The 20153-nt window shown below is 32.6% G+C and overlaps 2 protein-coding genes across 2 annotated transcripts; one reads left to right on the top strand and one right to left on the bottom strand.

Moving 5' to 3' along the window:
* Positions 1–1676: 1676 nt before the first annotated feature.
* On the top strand, positions 1677–4726 carry LOC130954825 (uncharacterized). Its single transcript, XM_057881598.1, has 5 exons — positions 1677–1933; positions 2033–2103; positions 3218–3321; positions 4041–4098; positions 4175–4726. The coding sequence occupies exons 1-5, from the start codon at positions 1838–1840 to the stop codon at positions 4281–4283; spliced, it is 438 nt and encodes a 145-aa protein (XP_057737581.1). The 5' UTR covers positions 1677–1837; the 3' UTR covers positions 4284–4726.
* Positions 4727–5304: 578 nt separating this feature from the next.
* LOC130956216 (protein ENHANCER OF LHP1 1) lies at positions 5305–10138 on the bottom strand. Its single transcript, XM_057883267.1, has 12 exons — positions 9828–10138; positions 8485–9596; positions 8177–8353; positions 7891–8004; positions 7600–7704; positions 7149–7283; positions 6990–7045; positions 6798–6897; positions 6509–6625; positions 6272–6398; positions 6033–6163; positions 5305–5938 (listed from the first exon to the last, which is right to left on the bottom strand). The coding sequence occupies exons 1-12, from the start codon at positions 10105–10107 to the stop codon at positions 5531–5533; spliced, it is 2862 nt and encodes a 953-aa protein (XP_057739250.1). The 5' UTR covers positions 10108–10138; the 3' UTR covers positions 5305–5530.
* Between the last annotated feature and the right edge of the window lie 10015 nt (positions 10139–20153).

Here is a 20153-nt window from a genome sequence, read left to right on the forward strand (position 1 = left end):
CCTCTGTAGAAAGCTCCATTACTTATTGGGACATGATTCTCTCATGGACATCAAATACTAGCCGCACATGTTCATTATCATCGAGGCAAAAAATACAAAATCAAAATATTCTATTTTTCATCGGTGCTAACAACATATACCCAACTCTTCCAACCTCCTTTGTCCCATTAGCATCCATGCTCGTCAAGATTAGGCTCTTTAACTTAGACAAAGAATCTCAACGATGACTATGCAAAAAGATAGGATTATCACACTCAAATACAACCCCATCATTACTTTTTCTTATGTTATAATTAAGATATACACTCATAAAAATATATTCACCGGTAGATATTTTACTAAATTTATTAAATGAATGGAGAAGAAGAATTGATATGTTGTGTGAGAAATGCTAACACCTGCTCCTTATGTAGCTTATTTGAATTTTTCGTCATCTATCTCGCTCTTTTACAATGTAAATAATTTAGTTGTGGTCGTATCATGTTTATAATGTGTTCGATTTTTTTTACACTGTAAACGAGATATGTTTAGCATGTAACTTTTCACGTATCATGGGTGCACCCGTCTTACGTACGTGTTTGAATTCTGTGTCTTATCTCGTTTATAGTGTAATCGTTTACAATGTAAACGAGATATATTCACAATCAAATTGTTTACACAATAAATGAGATAAATAACAGAACACCAAAAAATAAATTATGGCTAAATTACCTATATTCGTAAATAAAATATTTAAAATAATTATTTAAAAAATTTAAATTCAATTCCTTTTAACTATATATTTTTTCTTACATGGTAAAACGTAATTGATAGCACATGTAAAATTATTGGGTAAACCACAAAAAATGCACCTGAATAATTTTGTCACTGACAAAAATGCACTCAAATTTTTTATCAACAAAATGCCCTCAAATAATTTTAAAACGCGACAAAAATGCCTAACATTAGATATGTATTCTCAAAAAATACTTTAGATATTGAATTTTCACATAGTTTTTGCAAGTATGATTAAAAAAGAGATATTTTTATGCTTAAAATTTGGTATTTTTTGCTAAGTATATTTTTTTTGTCAACAACCAATAATACTTTTAATAAATCACAAAAACATATATATTTAGCGAAAAATCATCAAATTTTAAGAATAATAATATCTCATTTTTCTAATCTTACTTGCAAAAAATCACATCAAAATTCAATCTCTAAGGCATTTTTTGAGAAATATATGTTTAATATTAAATATTTTTTCGCGTTTATAAATTATTTGAGGACATTTTTGTCGATAGCAAAATTCGGGTACATTTTTATCAGCGAAAAAATTATTCGATACATTTTTGGTACTTTAGCCAAAATTATTTTATACTAATATTAAAATTAAATTCTTAATATATATATATATATAGTAAAGAAATATAAAACTATATATTAGTTTTTTTACTATTTTATATTTTATTAAAATTGAAAAACAATAAAAATAAATCATGTTAATTTTTAAAACAAATATTAATATTTATGGCAACAAGTTCACTTTATAGTACTAAAAATGATAACACTCTTATATGAGAAAAATAGCAAGTGAATCCTATGTTAGACTAATAGACTTTATTCGACCATAGTGAGCAGACATATATACTGCTCAACATTATTTGTATGGAATTTCAACATTATTTTGAATAAAGTGGGAACTCAATAATTGAAAGATCAGGTCTTATTTTATTGGGTCAAACAATCAACACAAAGGGGAGAAGCTTGCAAATTATCCAAAGCGAAAATAAGGAACAAAATTAATTAACCCCCAAAATAAAAAAAAAAAATAGAAGCAGCAGAAAGAGGAGGAGGAATGGCAAGCGTAGCTTCAGCTTCCCCAGGTAGACGCACGCCTCCTTCCGCCGCCGATTCCGGAAACTCCAACCCTCACTCTCCGAAGAGCAACCAGGTCAGTTTCCGCTGCTTTTTTACGCATGTGCCATGCACTTGCCTCTTCCATATTATTTTTTCCACAAGTATCTGAGGGTTTTGGGTTGGTGAATTGAAGGTGGAATCTGCCACAAACAATGGGGTTTCTCATACTGAAGAGAAAAAACTTGACTTGCCTGATGAACTTGAGTATGTTCTTTTCTTAACCCACTACTCTTGAATTGCTTTGTAAATGGTTTTATTTATTATTTTTTTTTGTTTGGGGGGGGGGGGGTGTTGAATTTTGTATCTCTTGGAGTGTGAATTTTCTTTTAAAAGAAAAATAAAAAAATGTTATAAAGTTGTTGGAATGTCCAAGGAGCTTCTTGTATAGTATAGTGACTGTGTTTATCATCATTGACAACATTAAATATTGAAGTCTGCTGTATTCTTTGCATTTGTTTGCATGTAATCCTTTGAGGTAGATGATGTGCATGCCTCACCTCAAATCAAAGATAGTATGCTCCCCAACCTAATAAATAAGAGAATTAATGGATGGATGGATGGATCTGTGTCTCTTTAACACAAGGGAGACAGGACTTATAATGATGAGAACTATGTTCCCGGCTTCTTGCCTTAAGCTTAGGGCTGATAGGTTGGTGGGAAAGTGGATTCTCCAATATGCTTGAGGAAGATCTTTCCTAGCACAATGCGAGCGACCGAGCTTGGGGTTTCCATGGCCTGTGTTTGAAGTTGGTCTGGTCCAAGGAGCTATTGTGCTAAATAATTAAGTTCCCCTCAGGGATGAAATATAGAGCATGAGTATGTTGACTTTTAGTTATTTTATGTGGTGACGTTGACCTTTTGGAAATACCTAGCTACCTTTGCACAACACTAGAAAACATTGCTGGGCTAAATTTCACATGGTTTATCTTGGAAGATAGAGGGTGAGCCTTAGTGCGACAGGTTAGGTTGTTGCCTTGGGTCGTGGGTTATAGCTTTATATCCTAGAGACAATCTCTCTAGTGGTAGGGATAAGATTGCATACATCTATTCAGTTACAGAGCTAGTACTTTGCCCGATCTCTTAAGATTACAAAAACTCCTTCCGTATGAAGTTATCTAAAAGAGATCAATTTTGCCAATGTGCTACTTATATTGTCAGAGTTGATTCTGCATCACCCTTTATTTGTTTGGGGCATAGAACGCCCTCAAAATATGTCCCTTATATTTTAGCAGTCATAGAGCTTTGAAAGGCCCTCTTTTGTTTATTGCAAGATCTTTGTTCAGATGAAGAGATAATGTGCTCTATTCCTCATTTTCAGTCATTTGGACAGCACAGAGTGCATTGAAAGGTTCAGAAAATATGATGCCGAATACACTCGTCGTTTGATGGCAAAGTATTTCTCTGGGAAAACAGTATTTGGAGGTATCACTCTCTTTATATGCAACATGAGATACTTGCTTTCCCTTCTAGATTACTGACTACCATGACAGATTCATAATATTTAACCATTCAGAATCCATTGTGCATTTGTGCTGCTGAGTATTTTGAAGCAGTTCATATAATTTCTATTGTTTTAAGCAAGGTTTTATTTTACGATCACTTCATAAGTAACCTGTACTTGAATATGATCCAGCAGTACATAATCTCAACTTTGTCTGTATATATGCTTATTCATAATTACCTGTAGTTAAGTGGAGAATTTGTCTTGGAAAAAAAAAACGAAAGAAAGAAACTTAAGAGAGTTTTTGTTTTTGTCTATAATGTTGTGATGAATATAAAGTAGTGAAAGTAAAAAAAGAAATTACAAGTATTATTGATGTCTTACTAGACTAACTAGATGAAACACTGTAGTATTGTATGAAAACAGCAGCATGTTGTAATGTTGTACAGGAATCAGAATATCTTATCGTTCCTTAATTCATATTTGAACTGATCATCTATACAAGGTCCAACCAAGTTTATGTTATCGTATGATCATTTTCATCTGAAGGTAGGGTAAAAGCAAAAACAAGACAAGACTTCGTGCTTCATTTCTAGCCAAATTTGCTTCATAAGGCTTTTATTATTTTATATGCTGAAATATAAGCCATAACTTGCGCAATAATCCAGTTTCAGGTGATAGTAAATATATTTGTTTGCAGGGAACAACATATTTGATGAGCAAATAACAATAGGGGATGAAGTTATAAAGTCAAGCAGGTAAAAGCATGTGCTATGCACCAGAACTTGTTCAATGTTCAAGAAATTGATCTTTGCTAATGAAATGTTTGTTTAGGTTGCCTTGTTTCCGGTCATATACGGATCCTGTTGTAGGTGTTGAAGAGCAAAGCAGCAACGGATCTACTACCATCCCGAATGGGAAGCACTTGCCGAAGAAGAATTGAATTTCGATGCAGAAGCATGACAAGGAATATGCTGTCACAGTGAACATCATGCAAATCAAGGCATCGTGAAAAGGAAAATTATGGATCTTGTGACCCTGAAAAGATGGTTATGGCCTCAAAACCATCAATTTCCATGCCCATGACAAGGTTTCTGGGCCATGGTTTTTGTGGTTATAATTATGTGTAAAGGGCTACTACCATTCATATGATTCAATACTGATCAAAGTAAATAAGCCCTTTTTTCTTTTTCTTTTTTCAATGTTGCATTTTTTATTCAATATTAATTTGTCTTTGTTATGTTTATTATTATATGATGCTCCTATCTCAGTTAAAAGAAAAAGATAAGTCAGTTCCTAACATAAGGAGCCTTATTGTCTGAAGACTCAGTTGACTTTCTAAAATGTGCTATTCTGATTTTCTGGCCACTTATTATGGGTATGAGTTTGAAGCTAAAGTTTGAAGGTGTATTTTGTTTTATGAAAGAAGTATACTGATTAATTACTCAAATAGTTCGGTTAGATAATTGTCTCAGTTTAATTCAATAAGTTTAGGAAATTGGCAAGACACAATATTTTGTCCTAATAGAGATAAAGAATTAGGATTAGTTTGTGCTTAACTAGTTTTTAATTTAATTAGCATCTTTACCTATAACTAGTTTAGCCAGTTTCATCTTAAATTAGCAATTAAATGTCTATATATAGTGTATATGTAGTGTGATATTGGTTTGTCAATGTCTGAAACTTTCAGATCTCATAAAAACATCAACTTGACAAGAGGCTATCTCAATAAAAGAGATCTCTCTTATCAAGAATTGGAATTTGGAAGGAGTTACAGCTGTCTAGTAGTTCCTAAACAAAATGGTAATCTTTCAAATCACAACATTGAGCATGGAAAGAAAAACCTTGTGGCCAGCACTCTGACCTAAAATGGAGCTTTATCCTTGGATGATTATTAGTTTTGACGGTGAATACTGAACACCGTAGTTTCAAAAAAAGAAAAAGAGGATATAAATGCTTTCAACTTGAAAATGTAACTATATTCCAGGTGCTGAACGAGGCTATGCATGCAATCTAAGAGTCCTAAAGAATTATGAATTCAAACAATAATTACACTAAGATTTCTGCGTAATGTACACAGGATTTTGAATCTTCTCTGCCACTTTATGCTTTTGTAATAACTTTGTCAACCATAAACTACCTGAACCCTCTTCATTGTTTATCATTCATTAAAGTAAAAGATGAATTTCTCTACTTAACAGAAGACTTCAAAAATGGATTAGAAGGCCGAGTTGGTTTCACCAAACTGGCCTCTGACTTGTTATTTGACTGCTTTATAGATTGCTCATGTGAATGAGAACGAGAAGGAGCATCCACTTTCACTGCTTTGTTACTTGTTTCATCTTCTACATGCTTCGCCTTCACAGTTTCCTTTAACATTGCGTTTTCACGTGTATTTGCTACTTGTGTTTTGTCTGTCTTGGTGAATGACGGAGCAGATAATCCTGGTGGTGATAATGACATAGTTACTGTTTTGGAAGCTTCAGTTTGAATTGGCATCTTGCTTCTGCTAAAGGAAGCATCAGCTGTGACGGGCGCAACATGGTTTTCAAAGGGTTTTGTTTCTGTAGTGTTCTTCATCTCATTGAGTAGCCTTTCCTGTTTAAAAAATGCAGGAACCACAGCATAAAGATGACATAGTATATTGATTGTCCTTTTCCACTGTATGTTGTTAGAGTACAGGAAGGCTTACCTCCAATATGCTGCTGAACCTCTCAGCCAAGTTTGGAAGCTTGAGAGCAGTGACAAGTTTTATTGCGCCATTCATTGATTTTTCCAGTGTCAAAAGCTTTACAAGTTCAGTCGCACGCACAAGTTTATCACCTGAAACATCCAAATACATGAGATGACTACTTTTTCAATTTTACTGTTCAGGTTTGAGAGAGACGGCCACGGATATGGCAACACAAGCATGATGTTACAAGAACTCACCGTAACAGCAGGATGCTATAAGCCTAAGGATACATCTATCTTGTGCTGCTTCATAATTGAAGGCTTCATCATCAAGTGAATTGGTATCCAAGCCAGCACTAGCCATTTCTTCTATTCTTTTCTGAATCTGCAGGTTACATATTTACTATTTCAGCTACTGAAAAGCACTGATAAAGAAACAAATACAAAAGGCTAAGAATAATGACCATTAAAATTGAAAAGGGTATAAGTACAAACCTCAAACAGATGCATGTTGTTCAATATGAACTCATTTTCAAGGGCTTCAGATCCCAAATCAGAGGAAGCAAGAGGAAATGAAAGATTTAGTACATTGAAGATTGGCTTTGGCAACACCTGAAAAGCGGGTCAAAATCCAATGGCCATTTAGTCATTTACACAAAAAAAAGTGGAGATATTCTTGTGTAGACACAAACATTTTTGTAGAGTATCTACGAATAAATTCTTAGGATTGCGCTCATACAAGATTTACTCAGACACAGAATACATCAACCTACCATACTCATACCTGTGGGAAGGTTTCAGGCTTTTTGCATGTTACGCAATATAACTTGCTTGTATTCAACCCCACAACCCAATAGTTTTCATCAATCTTCTCCTTAGCAGCACTGCATTGAAATATTTACAAGATTAATCACCAAATGTCATGCATAAAAACATATTAAACATGTATATGTAATTAATAAAACAAATATTGAACCTGAAGAGCGGGAGCCAGCTACCACCAAATTGGCTTGTGTATAATCTTAGCACACCCTACATCAGAAACTTAACAAATCAGAGCTATTATAACAAGATGCTTTCATAAGCAAAGAGAAACAGTCAAATATTACCATTTGTTTCTAACGAAAACCAGTACCTTGGAATCATAGGAACTCAATTGGCCTTCTTCACTAAACCCAAACCAACTTAGAGAAGAACCAGGAGTTATTGGCAATCGACCCCGAAGAAGCTGGGTCCCCTGAAGTAGATTAAATACTCTTAATTCTAGCACCTGCATGTTTCAAAATATATATTATTTTGTTGTAAAGAGTTAGTTAAGTTTTTATGTTCCATGCTCTGCCACCAACACAGTCTCTTAAAATACTGAATAGATAAAGCATAATGAAGAGCTATGGGCAACGATATCAAACTTGAGAATTCACCTAAACTTGTGGAGCTTAGGCAAACTTGTAAACTCAATTCGGGGACCTGAACTGGTAAGCGCATTGGATTTTACAAGCTAATTGACAGTTTGATAACCTTGGTAACAGTATACTATAATAAATTTAAGCAACACTTTACAGAACTACCATGAAGAATAAACCAACCTGATCATTGGAGGGAAGGCAAGCAGAGGCATGGGTAACAACTGCAAGCTTATCCCTGAAACCTGATGCAGTAACCACTGGCCCATCTATTGAAATAACATGCCTCTGCAGTGAAAACGTTTCAAAACTAAGCAAATGCTGGAGCGTAACTACCAACAACTATGATTTCTTTGTTATTTGTCTACCCTTTTAAATCCATAATTCCTTTTACATTAAGTGCGTATCATGCCTCCAGTCTTCAGTTATTGAACATGAAAAAGAATTTAAATTATCTAGGAATGTGTGACAAACCTGCAAACCACCCTCAGTAAAGATGCGAAGATAGTTAAAACTAGTTACTGCAGCCACCCAAGCATCACCAAGTGCAACCACCTTCACTTCTTCCCCTTCAAAGCGCATGGACCACTGTGCAATTTATATTATTTAAAACAAAGTGAGCATATAGTAGACTTTCATATCATACAGAATTTTAACACAAACACACTATTAGAGTTGAGAGATGTTTTATCACACATCTTGCAAATCAAATATCTTCTGTAAACTTGCTGACTTTAACTAATTAAGCCTATAATCTAACCTCACTATTATTTGCCCAGCTACTAAATGGGCGATACATGAGAGTACTCATGTTGTTCTCCCCCTTGCAAGGATTTGCAAAGACGCTTCCACTCTCATTCAAAGCAGCCATGGTAAATCCAAAATGATCAGTCATTGATGGAATTCGTGGAGCACTTCCAGTATCATGAAAATCAATCTGTAACAAGATTACAACTTATTAAAATATGCTTGAAGAAATGATCAACACAAAGAATGCACATGGAGATTGTGGGAATTTAGGCTGAAACTTTGAGCTTAAATTATAAGTCTGTAGTTCAAGTGCATTACCTCAATATGGGAGTATCCATCATGTTCAACAGTGGTTACGCATCCAAGCATGTTGTAGCACAAGAAGCGCCTCTTTCCCGGCTGCACAGGAGTGGATCCCGGTTGAAATGCCTCCTGCATCTTTGATTTAGATGTAGCAACTGTGCTTCTATAACCCACACTCACATCATCCAATTTTTCCTTTTGAGAGCGGTTTCGTTTCTTATGAGATTCAACCTTGGGAAACAAATCAATCTCATCACCACCAATACCATCAATATCCAAATTCTCCTCACTCAATGTCTGTTTTCGCAATCTTTTCCTGCTAGGTGGCTCAGACTCACCATTACTATTTTCACCAAGATCACTCAAGCTTCCGCCTGCACTATTTACTTCTTCATCATCCTCTTCAAAGAAAAGAAGCCCGTTACTTTTCTTGTTCTCAGGTATATCTTCAGTGGGAGACTTCATAGATGAAGGGATAACAGATTCCCAGATACCATACTTCCCCATAACATCAATAACAGCCAAGGCATTCCCAATTGGCTTCCAAGCCATGCAACATATCCTCTCATCAAATTTTTGTCTATCAATATCTTGCTTCCTATCAACATCCCATATAAGAACCTGCTTGTCTAAACTAGCTGTAGCCATGTATTTTCCATTGGGCGACCAACCCAAGTAACAAATAGGTTGTGCGTGATCCCCTCTCAAAGAAAACAACTTTTCAGCAGTGTCCCTATCATATATCACCACATCATTTCGCAACCCTGGAACAGCCAACATCTCACCATCAGGGCTCCAGCTGAGAACATTCATAGTCGAAACATCTAAACCGTTATCAGGAGCAATGCTTTTGAGGTTATGAAGGATTCTCCCAGAGTGAAGCTCCCAGAAAATAACGGTTCCAGACGAGTCCAAGGATGCTAAGTACTCGCCATTGGGGTCAAAAGCTAAGCCAGTAACAGAACCTTTGTGGCCTTTGAGGACTCTAGCTATGGTGCCATCAATTGTGTTTATGAGCTTGATTCCTTCGTCATCACCAGCAGCTGCCAACATGCTCCCAGATTTGTTGAATGCTAAGGAACGAATTGGAAGAGTAAACCTGGTGATATTAGTCTCGAACTCTCCAGCTGAAAATGTATCAATAGGTCAATCCCAATCAAATCTAATTGAAGCCTAGAAATTGTGACAAAATTTTCCCAATGAATTGGAAAAGTAAACAACATACTCAGGAATTGAGGAAACTTTACATATAAAGATAAAAAACTAAAGAAAAACATCAATTTATCACTTGAACTTCCCAATAAAGTAAATTATTGCATCATATCCAACTTCAAGAAGTGAAGATTGATAGAAAATACCGGGAAATTTGTAGAGCTTGACGGAATGATCGATGGATCCGGAAGCGAGGCAAGTGGAATTGGGGCTAAGAGCGAGGGCGGTGACACCGTCACGGTGGTGGCGGAGGGTCCTGAGGGGAGTGGAGGAGGGAAGGAGGGGGTCGTGGAGGGCGACGCAGATGTCGGAGGAGGCAGCGGTGACGAGGTGGCGAGCCTGCTGGTCCCACAGGACGGAGCAGAAGGAAGGGCGGCCGCCCTTGTTGGCGTGAGCCTCCCTTAGCTTCACCGACCGGATCTTCATGGCGACTTCGGGTTATGTTATGATTTTTTAAGTTCTGGGTTTTGTAGAATGGGAATGAAGAGAGTAATAATGAATAAATCTGAAATGGGGGAAGGGCTTTCTTTTCTTGGCGCCAATATGGGGTTTGTGTTTTCAAGAATTGGCGGGACGGATGCAAAATCCAAAATAATTTTACAGCGGGACTAACTCTAATTTCTTGTTTTTGCATATTAGCCCTAGAATTATTCACATGTTTCACATTAACCCTTAAAAATTACTAATTTTACAGTGGATACTAACTTTGTTGAAAATAATGCTTCGGCTACAGGCAAACCAGAATTCTACGCCTTGCATCCTCATTCCTCAGCCTCTCAACACCGCTGATTCAAACTTTCATTGAAGCAAGAACGTATTCATGAATTTGTCTATGGTGGAGAAAGAATTTTGTGGTTCTTCAAAAATCCATTGATAAGATTTTCTTAACTTGTGGTTAGTATTATAGCCAAACAGTATTTATGTGTGTTTACTGTTTATATTATGACCCAAAATAATGAAAATATTTTCTAATAACAAATGGGTCTCTTATAATTAAGGCAAACAAGCATGATTTGTAGCCCTACATTCAAAAAAAAAAAAAAGCATGATTTGTAGCCCTACATTCTTTATTTGTAGTTTATACATTGGCATTCAAAGTCCTAAAAAAAAAATTTTATGAATTAATATTTTTTTCTTTAATATTTTTTTAAAGTATAACTCTATGAATATTTATATTGCGTTGTTATATTTATTTGTGAGTAATAATGAATAATTTTTTTCCTTGTTATATTTATTTGTATTTTTTTTAATTTCACAAAATAAATATAGTAATTATTTTTAATTTTTTTAATTATACAAATATTCTTAGTTTAAATTTAAAGAAATTAGAAAATTCCATAATATATAAAAGTGCACATTTGTTGTTTTATAATTCAAAGAGAAATTCTCAAAAGATGAAAATTTTAACAATTATTTGATACAATCATTTAAATAAAAAAAAAATCACTACAAAAAATTAAAATTTGAAAAATGTCAAATCTAGAATATAATGAGAAAATAATTTTGTATTATTTTATGTGAAGATAATTTTATTTGATAAGGTGTAATAAATGAGATTAAAATTTGTAGAATTAAAAATATTAAAAATTTAATATTACAAAAAAAAATAATAATGTCGTCTATATTTCCTGTACTTTGGTTCTTACACCGAAGTGAATAAGACAAGAGAAAATATCGGAGTTATCATCATTGTAGAGAGGGTCTGTTCTTGAAAAGGAAGTAGCAGTCAGTTCTCTCGGAACAAGAGGGCACCACCATGAATGATAATCTCTTTCCATGCATAATAGGAATAAAGTTTGGCCTTATAACTGACCAAGATATAGTTAAATATATTCTTGATATTATGTGTATTCGCTTTCAATTGTTTGCCTTATAAATGAAATATGTGTAATCTACACTTACTAATCGTCTATTAGATATTAATCAATTTCACCTTTACAAGAGAATGCCTCTATTTTGGAAATATAAGAGCGTCCACAGATTAATTATTCTGATTTGGGACTTTCAAACCGAACTCATGAGTGCACCACTTGTGGCTCTAAAGCCATTCGTAGTTGAGGATGCATATCCGTACGTTTTATACTCTAAAGCTATGAAGCACGTGCATTTTTATCAATAGTATTTTTATTAGTATTTAAATTTTATCAATAATATTTTTCATACCTAATGACTACTAGTTACGATTCTATCAATAGTATTGCTTATGATAGATTATGTGATGAAACAAATTTGAAAAATAAAGGCAAGAATTATAAGGTTATGAAAAATCTCATCCATATTTGACAAGAGCAAGACGGCTTACAAAGAAATAGTTCTAATGGATGATAAGGTTAGTTGATTATTTTTCATGATTCTTTCAAGTGATGCTATGTCCAGTTTATAAATATTTTTAATAACTTTATAAGTGTTAATATGTTTTATATTTAATTTGTTTTACAGTGTGATAAAATTCATTGTTCAATCAAGAGTTATTTGGCAAAAATGTTTGAGAATGAATTGATCGAATGGAGGGTCTATGTCTTCCCAGATTTTGTGATTGAGGAATTAAGCGGGATTTATCTTCCAAGTTCCAATGCACATATATGTAGAATAACTTTTAAGAAGGAGTCACGTATAGTAAATACAGTCAATAATTGTAAAATTTCTGACAATCATTTAAAATACAATCACAGCAAAAATTCCCTAACCCACCCATTTAACTACCTCACCTATTTTCATAAATCTACCTAGCAATTTCCCTCTTCTCCTGACCAGATCATGAAACTCATCATAATTGGGGTCTAACTGCTACCTGTTACAACGAAGCCCACAAACAACCCTAAACCCAAATAAGTGAACAAATCTAGCGGCCACTCAACGACATAAAGAACAAACCCATCTCGCCGTCACCTTCTCGCCATCGCCGCCCACCCGTCGCGCCGTCACGTGCTCACCATTAGAGTGGATTAATAAAAACGATTAATAACTACATTAGAGTTGATACTCTTAACACCAGATTAAGAAAAAAAACAACGCATGACATGTTACTTTTTTATTAATCAAATGATTATAATTAAAATTAATTTTAACAAAACAACTTAAAATTATAATTTTAATTTTATCACGTGCATAGCACGGGTTATTACACGGGTTATTATACTTGTGTGAAAAGAAACATTATATGAAAATTGGTATATCAAACATTTTCTAACAAAATTTTCTTTTTATACAGGTGTATTTTTTGTTAATTAATCTTTCATATATTTTCATCCTATATCTATACCTATATATCTATCCAAACTTCTCTCTCTTTTTCTTCCTCTCTTTTAAATATCATTATTCATATTTGATACTATAAATACTAAAATACATGATAGATAGCAACTACACACGTTTTTACCTTGACTTTATTATAAAATAAGTGGTGGTTCATGACTTGCTAACTCTTTTAGTAAGAAGAAAACGATTTTTCAAAAGTTTCTCCTCGCCTTTGTCATTTATTAATTTTTTCATTGCAAAGTAGACTATTAATTCATAGATAATGATGATGCTATATGTTAAACTCTGATGGCTACATGTACCCTATAGTGTTATATTGGAGAATTTTATTCAATTCTTTGATTGCCCAACTCTTTCATCTCATTAATAAATAAGTACATATGATATCATATACATAAAATTTTTTTTCTCAAAAAAAATTTCTACTTTCTATTTGATAATGAAATTATAATTAAAGCTCAAGACAGAACATGCCATCAAAAATGAATGTGTTCTTTAATTTATCTACTTTATAAACTAACTAAATATATACAAAATTCTAAAAAAAAATTGTCTTTGATACCAGCTGAAATCAAAATCACCAAGCAACCTTATTTTTTTTCATACTCCTTGCCTTGCATTGACATGTCCATTAGTGAAAAGTGAGAGTTAGTTGATTATTTTTCATGATTCTTTCAAGTAATGCTAGGTCCAGTTTATAAATATTTTTAAAAGCTTTATAAGTGCTAATATCTTTTATATTTAATTTGTTTTACAGTGTAATAAAATTCATTACTCAATCAATCAGAGTTATTTGGCAAAGATGTTTGAGAATGAATTGATCGAGGGGAAGGTCTATGTCTTCTCAAATTTTATGATTGAGGAATCAAGCAGGATTTATGTTCCAACTGCACATGTGTGTAGAATAACTTTTAAGAAGGAGTCACGTATAGTAAATACGGTCGATTATCGTAAAATTTCTGACAATCTTTTCAAACACAATCACAGCAAAGAACTTTCTAACCCACCCATTTAACTAACTCACCTACATTCATAAATCTACCTAACAATTTATCTCTTCTACTGACCAGATCATGAAACTCATCATAATTGGGGTCTAACTGCTATTTGTTACAACCAAGCCCACAAACAACCGTAAACCGAAATAAGTGAACAAACTTAGCGGCCACTCAACGACATAAAGAACAAACTCGTCGCACCGTCACGTGCTCACCATTAGAGTAGATTAATAAAAATGATTAATAACTACATTAGAGTTGATACACTTAGCACCAGATTAAGAAAAAACAAACAACGCATGACATGTTGCTTTTTTATTAATCAAATTATTATAATTCAAATTAATTTTAACAAAAAAGTTTAAAATTATAATTTCAATTTTATCACGTGTTTAGCGCAGATTATTACACTAGTGTGAAAAGAACCATTATATGAAAATTGGTATATCTAAAATTTTCTAACAAAATAGTATCAATTACAAATTTTCTAACAAAATTTTCTTTATGCACAAATATATTTTTTGTTAATTAATCTTTCATATATTTTCATCCTATATCTATACCTATATGTCTATCCAAACTTCTCTCTCTTTTTCTTCTCCTCTTTTAAATGTCATGATTCATATTTGATACTATAAATACATGATAGCTAGCAACTATACACTTTTTTACCTTGACTTTATTATAAAATGAGTGGTGGTCCATGAATTTCTAACTCTCTTAGTAAGAAGAAAAGGTTCTTTGAAAATAAAGTTTCTCCTCGTCCTTGTCATTCATTAATTTTTTCATTGAAAAGTAGAATATTAATTCATAGATGATGATGATGCTATATGTTGAACTTTGATGATTGTAGGTGCCCTATAGTGTTATATTGGAAAATTTTATTCTATTCTTTGGCTACCCAACTCTTTCATCTCATAAATAAATAAGTACATATGATATCATATACATAAATTTTTTTCTTTTTTTTTCTCAAAAAAATTCTACTTTCTACTTGATAATGAAATTATAATTAAAGCTCAAGACAGAACATCCTATCAGAAATGAATGTGTTCTTTAATTTATCTATATTATAAACTAACTAAATATTTACAAAATTCTAAAAAAAATCGTCTTTGATATCAGATTATATCAAAATCACAAAGCTACCTTATTTTTTTTTCATACTCCTTGTCTCGCATTGACACGTCCATTAGTGAATAGTGAGAGTTAAACTAACCCAAACGTGTACAAAATTTCACCAACTTTTGTCATGTATTTTTCATTCCAATAACTTTGGTAAATAGACTCAACTATGTGCTACCTCTTTTGCTACACTAGATATTATCAATGCAATAAATTAGAATTACTTATAGCGTATCATTTTCATAAGAAAAGGTAGTGATTTAAATACACTCTAGTTATTTTTGTGGGTATTAATATTAACATATAGTATCATAGTACTACATAGTTTCATGATCAGACACCAATAAATATAGATGAACAAAAACTTTTTTTTTCTTGCGGGAACTAAATTGTAAGATGATTAGAGAAAGATGATAAATGCAACAGTTGGCATGAGGACTAAATAGAAAAAATTGATGAAAACTTTAAGCGAAGGAGGTGAGGAGAGGAGACTCCATTGAAAAAATACTGAACAAACTAAGTGATTGCACTGAAAAAATATTTAAGAGAATAATTTTACCCATCATTTTTATTACTTGATTGTTTCTTCATTTGTAATTTTCATTGCCTTAATGACCATAACCATAACCATTAATGCTTCACACTTTGTCCTTTAATAGGAAGGTTTGTATGTTGCTGATGCATGTGAATTTCTTTAATTTTGACAGTAAGGACTGCTTTAGTTGCACTGATTGCATTCATGCCAACCAACCCATATGGTGCATTGGTGCATTGGCAATTAAATTCTGATATTTTATTCATCTATATTTCCTATACTTTGGTTCCTACACCAAAATGAACGATAGACAAGAGAAGACACAGGAGTTATCATCATTGTAGAGATGACATGTTCCTAAAAAGGAAGCAGCAGTCAATTCTCCTGAAGCAAGAGGGCACCACCATGGATGATAATCTATTCCCATAAATAACAGGAATAAAGTTAAGTATATTCTTGATCTTATCTATATTAACTTTCAATTGTTTGCCTTATAAATGAGACATGCATAATCTACACTTATTAATCGTCTATTGGATATTAATCAATTTCACCTTTACAGGAAAATGCCTCTATTTTGGAAATAGAAGTGCGTCCAGAGATTAATTATTCTGATTTGAGACTTCTAAACCTAACTCATGAGTGCACCACTTATGGCTCTAAAGCCATTTTTTCAGTTGAGGATGTATATCCGTACATTTTATACTCAAAAACTAAGAAGAACGTACATTTTTATCAATAGTATTTTTATTAGTATTTCAATTTTATTAATTTTATCAATAGTATTTTTCATGTCTAATGGTTACTAGTTACGATTCTATCAATAATATTGCTTACGATAGATTATGTGATGAAAAAGTTTGGAAAAAAAGGCAAGAATTATAAGGTTATGAAAAGTCTCATCCATATTTGAAAAGAGCAAAATGGCTTACATAGAAATGGTTCTAACAGATGATAAGGTTAGTTGATTATTTTTCTTGATTCTTTCAGGTGATGTTAGGTCCAATTTATAAATAATTTTAATAGATTTATAAGTGCTAATATCTTTTATATTTAATTTGTTTTACAGTGTGATAAAATTCATTGTTCAATCAAGAATTATTTGGCAAAGATATTTGAAAAAAAATTGATCGAGGGAGGGTCTATGTCTTCTTAGATTTTGTGATTGAGGAATCAAGCGGGGTTTATCTTCCAACTGTACATGTGTATAAAATAACTTTTAAGAAAGAATCACGTATAGTAAATACGGTCGATGATCGTAAAATTTCTGAAAATCATTTCAAACACAATCACAGCAAAGAACTCCCTAACCCACCCATTTAACTACCTCACCTACTTTCATAAATCTACCTAGCAATTTCCCTCTTCTCCTAACCAGATCATGAAACTCATCAAAATTGAGGTCTAACTGCAACATGTTACAACCACGCCCACAAACAACCGTAAATCCAAATAAGTGAATAAACTTAGCAACCACTCAACGACATAAAGAACAAATCCGTCGCACCGTCACGTGCTCACCATTAGAGTAGATTAATAAAAATAATTAATAACTACATTAGATTTGATACACTTAACACCAGATTAAGAAAAAATAAACAACGTATAACATGTTACTTTTCTATTAATCAAATGATTATAAATCAAATTAATTTTAACAAAACAACTTAAGATTATAATTTAAATGTTATCAGGTGCATAGCACGGGTTATTACACTTGTGTGAAAAGAACCATTATATGAAAATTGGTATATCTAACATTTTCTAACAAAATAGGATCAATTAAAAATTTTCTAACATTTTCTAACAAAATTTTCTTTGTGTACATATATATATTTTTTTGTTAATTAATCTTTTATATATTTTCATCCTATATCTATACCTATATATCTATCCAAACTTCTCTCTCTTTTTTTTTCCTATTTTTTTAAATATCATGATTCATATTTGATACTACAAATACATGATAGATATCAACTACACATTTTTTTACCTTGCCTTTATTATAAAATGGGTAGTGGTACATGACTTGCGAACTCTCTTTCTAAGAAGAAAAGGATCTTTGAAAAGTTTCTCCTCGTCCTTGTCATTCATTAATTTTTTCATTGTAAAGTAGATTCTTAATTCATAAATGATGATGATGCTATATGTTGAACTCTAATGACTGCAGGTACCCTATAGTGTTATATTTGAGAATTTTATTCAATTTTGTTCGCTGTCCAACTCTTTCAACTCATTGATAAATAACTATATATGATATCATATAGATAAATTTGTTTCTTTTTTCCCTAAAAAATGTCTACTTTCTATTTGATAATGAAATTATAATTAAAGCGCATGACAAAACATTCTATCAGAAATGAATGTGTTCTTTAATTTATCTACATTATAAATTAACTAGATATTTACAAAATTCTAAAAAAAAATCATTTTGATATCAGATGAAATCAAAATCACAAAGCTATCTTATTTTTTTCGTACTCCTCTTCTTGCATTGACACGTCCATTAGTGAACAGTGAGAGTTAAACTAACCTCAACTTGTACAAAACTCCACCAACTTTTGTCAAGTATTTTTTGTTCCAATGGCTTTGGTAAATAGACTCAACTATTTACTACCTATTTTGCTACAGTAGATAGTATCAATGCAATAAGTAAGAATTACTTGTAACGTGTCATTTTCATAAGAAAAGGTAGTAATTTAAATGCACTCTAGTTATTTTTGAGGGTATTAATATTAACATATAGTATCATAGTACTACATGATTTCATGCTCACACACCAGTAAATATAGATGAACAAAAACCTTTTTTTTTTCTTCCGAGAACCAAAGTGCAGGATGGTCACGAAAAGATGATAACTACAACAGTTGGCATGAAGACTAAATGGGAGAAGTTGATGGAAACTTTAAGCGAAAGAGGTGAGGTGAGGAGAGGAGACTCCATTAGAAAAATACTGAACAAACTAAGTGATTGCATATTTAAGGGAATAATTGTTACTCATCATTTTCATTACTTGATTGTTTCTTCATTTGAAATTTTCCTTGCCGTAATGACCATAACCATAACCATTAATGCTTCACACTTTGTCCTTTAATAGGAAGGTTTGTATGTTGCTGATGCATGTGAATTTCTTTAATTTTGACAGTAAGGACTGCTTTAGTTGCACTGATTGCATTCATGCCAACCAACCCATATGGTGCATTGGTGCATTGGCAATTAAATTCTGATATTTTATTCATCTATATTTCCTATACTTTGGTTCCTACACCAAAATGAACGATAGACAAGAGAAGACACAGGAGTTATCATCATTGTAGAGATGACATGTTCCTAAAAAGGAAGCAGCAGTCAATTCTCCTGAAGCAAGAGGGCACCACCATGGATGATAATCTATTCCCATAAATAACAGGAATAAAGTTAAGTATATTCTTGATCTTATCTATATTAACTTTCAATTGTTTGCCTTATAAATGAGACATGCATAATCTACACTTATTAATCGTCTATTGGATATTAATCAATTTCACCTTTACAGGAAAATGCCTCTATTTTGGAAATAGAAGTGCGTCCAGAGATTAATTATTCTGATTTGAGACTTCTAAACCTAACTCATGAGTGCACCACTTATGGCTCTAAAGCCATTTTTTCAGTTGAGGATGTATATCCGTACATTTTATACTCAAAAACTAAGAAGAACGTACATTTTTATCAATAGTATTTTTATTAGTATTTCAATTTTATTAATTTTATCAATAGTATTTTTCATGTCTAATGGTTACTAGTTACGATTCTATCAATAATATTGCTTACGATAGATTATGTGATGAAAAAGTTTGGAAAAAAAGGCAAGAATTATAAGGTTATGAAAAGTCTCATCCATATTTGAAAAGAGCAAAATGGCTTACATAGAAATGGTTCTAACAGATGATAAGGTTAGTTGATTATTTTTCTTGATTCTTTCAGGTGATGTTAGGTCCAATTTATAAATAATTTTAATAGATTTATAAGTGCTAATATCTTTTATATTTAATTTGTTTTACAGTGTGATAAAATTCATTGTTCAATCAAGAATTATTTGGCAAAGATATTTGAAAAAAAATTGATCGAGGGAGGGTCTATGTCTTCTTAGATTTTGTGATTGAGGAATCAAGCGGGGTTTATCTTCCAACTGTACATGTGTATAAAATAACTTTTAAGAAAGAATCACGTATAGTAAATACGGTCGATGATCGTAAAATTTCTGAAAATCATTTCAAACACAATCACAGCAAAGAACTCCCTAACCCACCCATTTAACTACCTCACCTACTTTCATAAATCTACCTAGCAATTTCCCTCTTCTCCTAACCAGATCATGAAACTCATCAAAATTGAGGTCTAACTGCAACATGTTACAACCACGCCCACAAACAACCGTAAATCCAAATAAGTGAATAAACTTAGCAACCACTCAACGACATAAAGAACAAATCCGTCGCACCGTCACGTGCTCACCATTAGAGTAGATTAATAAAAATAATTAATAACTACATTAGATTTGATACACTTAACACCAG

This window comes from Arachis stenosperma, chromosome 10 (genome assembly GCF_014773155.1).
Source record: "Arachis stenosperma cultivar V10309 chromosome 10, arast.V10309.gnm1.PFL2, whole genome shotgun sequence".
Taxonomy (NCBI): domain Eukaryota; kingdom Viridiplantae; phylum Streptophyta; class Magnoliopsida; order Fabales; family Fabaceae; genus Arachis; species Arachis stenosperma.

Excerpts from the sequence above, each read along its gene's own strand:
- LOC130954825 (XM_057881598.1), top strand. The coding sequence starts at position 1,838 with ATGGCAAGCGTAGCTTCAGCTTCCCCAGGTAGACGCACGCCTCCTTCC. Across the intron at positions 1,934-2,032 it reads ACTCTCCGAAGAGCAACCAG|GTGGAATCTGCCACAAACAA; the intron begins GTCAGTTTCCGC and ends GGTGAATTGAAG. Across the intron at positions 2,104-3,217 it reads GACTTGCCTGATGAACTTGA|TCATTTGGACAGCACAGAGT; the intron begins GTATGTTCTTTT and ends CCTCATTTTCAG.
- LOC130956216 (XM_057883267.1), bottom strand. The coding sequence starts at position 10,107 with ATGAAGATCCGGTCGGTGAAGCTAAGGGAGGCTCACGCCAACAAGGGC. Across the intron at positions 7,705-7,890 it reads TTACTGAGGGTGGTTTGCAG|AGGCATGTTATTTCAATAGA; the intron begins GTTTGTCACACA and ends TTTTCACTGCAG. Across the intron at positions 6,399-6,508 it reads ACAACATGCATCTGTTTGAG|ATTCAGAAAAGAATAGAAGA; the intron begins GTTTGTACTTAT and ends TGTAACCTGCAG.